Source organism: Euprymna scolopes, chromosome 12, assembly GCF_053919585.1.
Source record: "Euprymna scolopes isolate OS-2025 chromosome 12, ASM5391958v1, whole genome shotgun sequence".
NCBI lineage: Eukaryota > Metazoa > Mollusca > Cephalopoda > Sepiida > Sepiolidae > Euprymna > Euprymna scolopes.
In genome coordinates, this window is record NC_136493.1 from 39,430,140 (window position 1) to 39,439,693 (window position 9,554).

The 9,554-nt window shown below is 38.1% G+C and overlaps 1 protein-coding gene across 1 annotated transcript; it reads left to right on the forward strand.

The window, feature by feature from the left end:
- Positions 1-232: 232 nt before the first annotated feature.
- LOC145291258 (uncharacterized) lies at positions 233-6,779 on the forward strand. Its single transcript, XM_080136869.1, has one exon. It carries the CDS (start codon positions 312-314, stop codon positions 2,052-2,054), a length of 1,743 nt encoding a protein of 580 aa, XP_079992995.1. The 5' UTR covers positions 233-311; the 3' UTR covers positions 2,055-6,779.
- Positions 6,780-9,554: the final 2,775 nt, after the last annotated feature.

Below are 9,554 nucleotides of genomic sequence, written 5' to 3' on the forward strand. Positions count from 1 at the left end.
GTAAAGACCGTTATTTTTTTACAAATAAAAAATTTAAAAAGGTTTTTATTACATTGTATTTTTACTTTTTAATATTCATTAAAATTAAATTTTAAATCGATAAAAGCGTTTGCACCAAATGAATATTCTTACTTTGATATATAATTACATTTATGTATAATTACATTTATGTAGTATATAAAGCAATTTACATAAAAAAAACTAAATAAGCATTTTATTTGACTTTTAATGGATTCGTCTACTTTTAAGTGGCGATTAAATACCTAGCAAATTCCAATTCTACAATCGACAAAAGAAAATCCATTATTGCAATGAAAGCAGAAAAGCAGCAAGTTCGAGTAGCCGTTCTATTACTCTTGATTCACTTCATAGGGGATGTTCAAATTAGCACTGCGACGAAAACGGCAGAAAAACGCCGCAGTGATACACACCCTTCCGAAATATACGGCCCTGATTACGTCGAGAATACAAAATCGCAAGACGGACACCGCAGCGGAGCAACGAAATCGACCGAGTTCGATGATTCCGACCCTGTTTCTAAAGACATATCAGATGAGATGGATCATCCGACAACCTCAACTGAACCCGCGGTTACAGAACCAGCAGTCACTGCACCCACGGTTACAGAGTCGACAGTCAAAGAACCGCCAGACACTGCACCCGCGGTTCCAGAAAGTGCAGTGACGGAACCAGCGGTTCCAGAAAGTGCAGTGACGGAACCAGCGGTTCCAGAAAGTGCAGTGACGGAACCAGCGGTTCCAGAAAGTGCAGTGACGGAACCTGCGGTCCCAGAAAGTGCAGTGACGGAACCTGCGGTCCCAGAAAGTGCAGTGACGGAACCTGCGGTCCCAGAGAGTGCAGTGACGGAACCTGCGGTCCCAGAGAGTGCAGTGACGGAACCCGCGGTCCCAGAAAGTGCAGCGACGGAACCCGCAGTCTCAGAAAGTGCAGCGACGGAACCCGCAGTCTCAGAAAGTGCAGCGACGGAACCCGCAGTCTCAGAAAGTGCAGCGACGGAACCCGCAGTCTCAGAAAGTGCAGCGACGGAACCCGCAGTCTCAGAAAGTGCAGCGACGGAACCCGCAGTCTCAGAAAGTGCAGCGACGGAACCCGCAGTCTCAGAAAGTGCAGCGACGGAACCCGCAGTCTCGGAACCTCCAGCGACGGAACCCGCGATCTCGGAACCTCCAGCGACGGAACCCGCGGTCCCGGAACCTCCAGCTACTGAACCCGTTGTCCCAGAACCTTCAGCTACTGAACCCGTTGTCCCAGAACCTTCAGCTACTGAACCCGCGGTCCCAGAACCTTCAGCTACTGAACCCGCGGTCCCAGAACCTCCAGCTACTGAACCCGCGGTCCCAGAACCTCCAGCTACTGAACCCGCGGTCCCAGAACCTCCAGCTACTGAACCCGCGGTCCCAGAACCTTCAGCTACTGAACCCGCGGTCCCAGAACCTTCAGCTACTGAACCCGCGGTCCCAGAACCTTCAGCTACTGAACCCGCGGTCCCAGAACCTTCAGCTACTGAACCCGCGGTCCCAGAACCTTCAGCTACTGAACCCGCGGTCCCAGAACCTTCAGCTACTGAACCCGCGGTCCCAGAACCTTCAGCTACTGAACCCGCGGTCCCAGAACCTTCAGCTACTGAACCCGCGGTACCAGAACCTACGGTCACTAAACCCTCAGTTACAGAACCACCAGTAACTGAAGTCCCAATCACTAAACCCCCAGTCACAGATATTTCAACAATAGAGATCCCAGAATCCGAGGATAATACAGAATTCTTAGTGATCGTCATTGTAGATATTAGCATGTTGTGTAGTGGACTCGGTGTCATTCTTGTCGTAGTGGTTTACTTCTGTATCAAGTGCAAAAAAAAGGAGGATCCCGCAGTGGAACTTAGCACTTCAGGGGAGGAATCCGATAGTAGTTCTCACGAGCAGGAATCTCCGTACATAGTTGTTCAATCTATTTTACCATGCCCCCATCAAACACTCGAAGAAGTTGGAGATTTGGTAGAATTAAACACTATTCGTCAGTTAGATTCCGACTGAAAATAATTTACAGGAATTCTTACTTGAACAAGTAAAAAAAAAAATCGCTTGACGTTTACGAATCATTGATTCAAACTGTTTTTTTAAACGTTCTAATTAAATCGGTGCTGGTTATCAGCTAGAACACATCTACATTTTTATCACAAATTGTCTCCAATTATTTACAAAATGTTTATGCTGAAAGCTGACGAATTAAATTTTTATGTTATTAGATAGAAATGCTTTCCTGTGGATCTACCTGAAATGTTTTCATTCGTAATGAATGAGCACCCCACTTGTTTCCTTTCGACCCCGTGTATTACAGAATACAGGCTCCTTCAGTCTTTGACAACTATGGATACCAACGAAGGGGTGCCTGCGCGTGTAATTTCTGTGGCAGTAGGTGCGCACTCTCCAACCACATATATATATATATATATATATATATATATATATATATATAGCATAATCCTGTTGACACCGGTTCTCGTCAGATCACCAAAACTAAGCAACGCTAAGCCTAGTTAGTACCAGATGGATGACCATTTGGGTACTCTAGGCGCTTTATATGCTCTCCGCTCATTCCGGCATCTGTTTCCAGTCGCTTTGTACAGACAGTTCACTTGCCACTGGTATTAAACAATGTCGACTCGGGAGAGGTATGGTTGAAGATTGCGCACCTCTTACCACAAAAAATTTCACGCGCAGGCACTTCCTCGTGGGTGTCTATAGTCTGTTAAAAGCTGAAGGGACCCTTATTACAGAATAATATCCGAAATGGCCGCGCCAATCTACGGCTGGAGACTTAGAGAATTTAATCTACCTGTTTCGGTCTTTTCCGGAACTGTCTAGGAAAGGTCAAATTATTGAATCATCTGAATGCCCATTAGTATCACTGCACATATATAACAAATTCTTTCCAGGTATTGGAAAAAAAACTACACTTATTTGAAAACTGCAGAATTTTAATATTTAAAATATTTATCTCTTAATCAATGTGTTCAATTGAAATCCGGGATTTCTTTTCTGTTATATAACCTTGCTTAAGAATTCATTTTATCCAATGTTTCAGAAGTAATTCCGATTCAAAATACTTTCTCCTTTACATATTTGAAAATTTATATCGTTCTGATATGTACCTATGAGGAAGACCGTCCCCGTTGCAACTGAACTGTTTTAGTCGGAGCATTTATTGTTTTAATTTTTATGATTATAGTCTTTGCATTGAAACTCTTCAACTTATGCCTAGTTTTTAGACGAGTTATCATCCATAATTTTAAGCCATTCCGTTACGCGTATCTAAGCAAAATTCTCATTACTACTTGCTAGAAATAATTCTAGGTTTTTAGACGAAATATCCATAATTGCCTGTCATTCCTCTATACATATGTTAGCAAATGAAGTGATTTTAAGTGATTTCTTTACCTGATAAATCATAAGATTTTTAACTTTGAAATATTTAAATTATAATTTCAACTGAGTAAATTTGGTACTAGTCTCTAAAATAAGAATGTGTGACTTTTACGCTGTCGTATTTTCTTTTGTTGATAAAATATGGTGTCCACCTTGTGTTTGAATATTGGTTCATTTAAAACAAATCTATCGCAAAAAAAAATATAAACCGTATTTGTCGGTTCGGTAAAATAACTTTTTTATTGTTTGATGCTATCAAGCCTTCCATTGGTTAGCATGTTCAATGCAATTTATAATTAAGTAATAATAAAGATTGGCCTTCAACATTAACACCCCCATCCTCGAAGCAGGATTCTAAATTTAAAGTCCACTAGACTGTTATAGTCAGTTTTATTCAGGTGGAATGGACAGCCATTTTTTTTTTTTTTTCGAATAGTCCTTAAGTTTCTACATCTCCGCTTGGAAGAGGAAAGGATTTGCAAAACAAACGGTACACGAACAGAATGTATTAGAAAACAACACGACTTCTAGAAACTTCTATCGTGGGGTTTAGTGGACTAATCGGATGCATTAACGCTGGGAATTGCAGCTTATTTATCGGATTATTTTCTGTGAACGCACTTGCTAAACTGGCAGATGTGACGGGGGATAAAGCTTGACAGACAGTACGGAATATGAATGTTGTGCAATATTCCTCTTGAAAAGGAAGCGAACTGTTGCTTTATAGATCTGATATTGGCAGATGTGAGAATTTTTTCTTCCTGATAGAGGGAGCCCGCATGTATATTAATCTAACTTTGCAGAGTTGTATACACCAGTTTTAGCCGCTTGAAAAAATCTCTTGCGGCAAATGGCACGACTCTAATATCAGAGTATAACTGTAACAATCAAATAAATCTGTACGGAAAATATCAATTAAAAGGAAACCTCTTAAACAATTGTCTAAGGGGCTGTCAAGGTTCAAACCACCTTCTAAAATAAATGTTAAATGAGTGTTGGATAAACAGTGAAACTACACTGTGATAATTAAGTAATTGGACAGAACTTGATTATGTAAGACGACGACGTTACAAAAATTTGTTTACATGGGAATTGAAAACCATTTAAGTTGAAATATAGCAGCGCGGTGTTGTTCCATAGACTAACAGTTCTAAGAAAGAAACTTAGATAGTGGAAGTTTCATTTATTTTTGAACGGTAAAATGAAACTAATGGAAATCGTTGTAGCTAAACTAGTTTTCTTGCTGCGTATGTTTTACAGAGGGGACCAGAGACTGGAGGTCAGTCGAGCACCTGCCATGGAAACAGGAGTAACTCTATGAAAATGACAAATAATCTGGTGTATTATCTTAAATATCTCAAACGTAAACCATACCTTCTCCCAAACACAATGGTTACCCAGCTTTGCCCAGAGACTTGGGCAATAAAACAGCTTTGCTTCAAAAGGGATAACTTTTCATTTAATACTTCTCTGCATTTCCCGCTCCCGTCTCTTGATATACGTTTCCTCCGCTTTCATCCATTCTTTATCTATCACTATTTTACACTGAATGATAAAGAAATAAAAATCGCATGTAATATCGCTAGCCCCTAAATAATTTATTTCTTGTTTATACCTACAATAATGAATATCATGAAAATGGAATTATTTTCCGCCAGAAGAAATATAAAAAAAGCTTGGAAGTTTTGGTGTGTTCATGTTCATACAAAAGAAAATAGATCTAGTTAGAATTTACTTTTTTAGGGTTGGCAAAAATCTCTTAATAAAAGTGACTATTCCACGCGTGCTAACAGGTGCTTCATTGCTTCTACGTTACTTGCACATGTTCTTTTAGTATCAATCTTTTATTTGTCGAAATATAAATGCAATAGCGTAACGTATTAAATAACATTTTGCTTAACTTATTTGAGGTCAATTACAAAATTTAATCCACAAGTATGCTTAAACGTTCCATTTAAGACTTGACAATAATAGAATAAAATAAATTACTTTGTTACTCCTCGAAATTTGACACTAATTTCGAAGAGTTACTTGTATAAAAAATATTTATAGGTTTAAATTTCGCAGCAAATCGCGTATTTAAAGATTGTCCGTTTAGGAAACTGTTTAAATCTAATACATTTATAGATTTAGGCTTATGAACAAAAATACGGCTTAATATTTTTTTTTCTTTATACATGGAGGTCACCACTTTCCAAGGCCGGGAAGCTATTCAGGGATAAACGTTATTGCGTGTACAGTAAAAAAAAAATGGGATAGTAGCGTAGTAATCGTTAGTATTGGAGATTTGATAAAGTGTCTTACTTAAGAGGGCGATTCATCAGGAATTTGTTTATGTTGGACTTGAAGACATCCATGTTGTAGTCAGGTGGGAAACAGGCAGACGGAACAGAGTTCCACTGGCGTGCACGTTTAAGAAAAAAGCTTAGTTCATGGAATCTACGTTTTGATTTGGGCACAGATAAAGAGTGGGGAAAATTACTGAGAGTGGTTTGAGCTAGACAGGTGTTTTTCGTGAAAGATTAGCTAGGGAGACCAGAGATTGGAGCTCAGACGAGCACTTGCCGTGGAAATAATGGTAAAACAAATATAGGCTCGCAACGTCTCTTCTGTGGAGAGAGGTTGCAAGAAAGAGAAAAGGGCACCCCCATTAAGCCACGAAGTCTATTTTGTACTCTGTCAAGGCAGGATAGGCTGTGTTTTAGCATCTCCAGCCCAGATGTGGCAGCAGTACTCCATTCTTGGACGTACTTGGATTTTATACAAATAGAGAATTGCATCAGTAGTGAGATATATTCTGGTTGCCTCAATAAAATGGCCATAACTATAATGTTTATCAGAATTATTTTTCATGTGTGAATAATGGCTAAATAAAGCAATATTACACTTTGAGTAGAAAATCATTCTAAATTGCTACAGGAAGACGGAGATGCACGAATAAAGTGCAAGACGCACCAACTATTAATTACTCCTTTGCGAAATAAGTTTTCATCAGAAGGAAGAGTTACGAGGTCCTTTTTAAATAAGTTTCCGCACTTTTTTGTACAATCATTTAAAATCGTCGTAGATTTTTTAATATTCAATGTTATTGCACTACATCTTATGAGGTGACTGATCAATTTTTATTTAAAGTTAAAATGAGCGCCTGATTGTCACGGCTTTCAAAAATGCAATCCGGACGTAAGAACACTTTAGAAGAATGATATGCAATACAATTCTGTTTTAAACATGGAAAAATGCTACAGAAACGTATGGAATGGTTAAGCCTGCTTTTGGTCCACCTTGCATGAATCGAGCATCAGTTTTTTTTTTTTTTTTTGAATGGCATAAGAAATTCAAGGAAAGCAGGAAGTCTGTGAGTAATAATAAAACGTGTGGGAGAAGTAAGGAAGTCAGAACAACAGAGTTGATTGACCAAATAAATAATAATAAGGATAAGGACTGTTGTGTCGACCATGATAATGACTGCACAGTTGTATGTCAATATGGAAACTGTACACACAATTATCTCTGGGAACTTAAGATGCGGAGAATTTGCGAAGTTGGCCAACGGTGCCAGAGTAGATCAGAAAAAAATACGTTTTCATGATAGCAGGGAGATGACCAAGCTGGTCAATTCAGATCCCGCAGTTCTTGATGGTCTAGTGACTTGCGATGAAATCTTGATCTACTATGACTCAGAGATTAAGGGACAGTTTTCAGTGGAATCCTGCTTGCTTTCCCAGACCAAACAAGACCAGAAAGAACAAAGTTATCCAGAAATATATGTTGACCTTTTTTCCTTGACAGCATAGGCATGGTCTATATGCACTGGGTTTCCCCTGAACATAATTTTATAAGGAATAATATGTTGTGATTTTAAGGGAATGGATGAAGAGATTATCGGAGGAGGCCAGCACTCTTTAAATTGGGTCGGTAGCATTTCTATCAGGACAATGCACCAGTCAACAACCCCCTCTTTGCCACAGATTATTTGACCAAGATACGCAACAAGGCAGTTTCTCATCCTCCCAATAGTCCCGACCTAGCTCCCTGTTACTTTCAGTTATTCTCTTAGCTCAAAAAAAAACTTTAAAGGCTGCTCGTTATGAGAAAAATGAGAGAATAAAAGCGGCTGCGAAAGGAGTAACTGACTTTCACGGGGCCTTCCGGACATTGCTAGAAGAGGACAAGTACATTGCAACCGGAGGAGATCACTTCGAAGAGGGCCTAGAGTTTCATGTATGTAGCATAAATAAAAATGTCTGGAAACTTATTGAAGGCATCTTGTAAAGATGTCCCTGAGAACCATTCTCGAAGATCGCGATCATCAACCAGCGTCGCAAAAGGCAGAGAATCTCACTGATTGTCTAGATAATCTGTTTGACAAGCAGCTCGAGACAAAAGTTTGGATTCAGTCAATGGATATTGTCAGCTGTGCAAGAACTTAAATGACTACTAAATTAAACATTTTAGATTAGTGGTTGGTTTCTACATTTATTCACAGTAAATTGATGTGTGGAACTTTTCTTCGATATAATAAATGTTGAATTTAAAGAGCTAATATATTTTATTGAAACATCTTGTATATATTCTAGGAAACATAACGTTGTCAAAATACCTTTGCTTAACTTTATCATTAAGGTTTCATACCCCAACCCCTACAAAACGAGATTGACTAAATTAATACAGAAACTCTACGTAGCACTTTTCTATATCACCATCAGACATTTTCTGCCAATCGCGGAAACACCTTGTATCGTCAAACACAAGACAGTAACCAACTCTTAAGTTAGAAAACAAGTATTTATACAAAATTCGAATTCATTTGCCAACATTCTTTTTCAATGGTAAATATACTGATGTTAATGCTCGTGTAACTATTCGATGCACTTTGTAGAACGATTTTTTCTTCTGCCTCAAAATACGCACAAATTTTGATATCATCTCTTCATTGAAAGCAAGTCTCTTTCTTTAGAAATTCTTGCTTGAAGTTTGCAAAATTATTTCTGTGGGGAGGAAACTCAAATATGTATAATTGTGCCTGTATTGCGCTCGATTAGTAACACTGTGCATTGCATTAGCACAATTTCTTTTTTGTTTGTTCACGTTATTTTGTTTGTTACTTCTTTCAAACACATTTATAATCTTAATAATTATAAAACTCTGTAATCCGTTCAGGCGTGCTTGTTCACTTGAATCTTGTCTTTATACTAATTATAAAATATCCAGTAATCTTTTCTTGCTTGGATCGTGTCAATTATAAAACTCTGTGAACCGCCTAGTAATCCTTTGTTTTGTTTAGATTTTTGAATAAATAATTTTACCATGAGATTTTGTTTCGGTTTCAAGCCATTTTCTTACCTTTGAAATCACTACTACATAATGGGTAAAATATAATAATTAATAATCGATAGATAATTCGCTCTATGATAATATTATGGAATCCATATAAATCAAAATATTATATTTAAGCGCGTTTTACGATCGAGCAAGGCCGACCACCTTTACTAGTATTAGATAATATTCATATAATATCATAATATTCATATAATACATAATATTCATATAATAATACTAGTATTAGATAATATTCGCTATCTATGGTTCATTTTTTCTCAATACAATCAATACAATAAACGAAAAACTACTAAAAATCTGGAAACAACCCTTCTTTTATGACTTTTGGACGGCTGTCATTATATGTGGTCCCCACTGATGGTGTTCGATTTGCATCTGGACTAAACTAGACGATCTATGCTTATCAGTTGTAACAGCTCTATGATAAACCCCCTTTTTTCGTGTTTAAACAGCTTTCAAAAATACATGATGATGTAAATTGTAGAGTAGCAGTTACGCAAAGAAGATTAAAATTGGGAGCATGATGGCCGGGGTACTCAAGAGACGCCGAGTATTACGTAAAATAATGCACAAAATGCACAGAACTCAGGAATTTTAAGCAAAAGTAAATACATGTGTGGCCCCGAGAAGCAGAACCGTGGTATAGAGTACACATGGATCATGCCTATGTCAATGATGTAAGACCATTATTAATATTAGTAGGCGCATATTCAGGTTGGCCTAAAGTGGTGAGAGTACTTGATAAAAAAGTCCCATCGTAAAACAAAT

Coding starts and splice junctions, on each gene's coding strand:
- LOC145291258 (XM_080136869.1), top strand. CDS start 312: ATGAAAGCAGAAAAGCAGCAAGTTCGAGTAGCCGTTCTATTACTCTTG.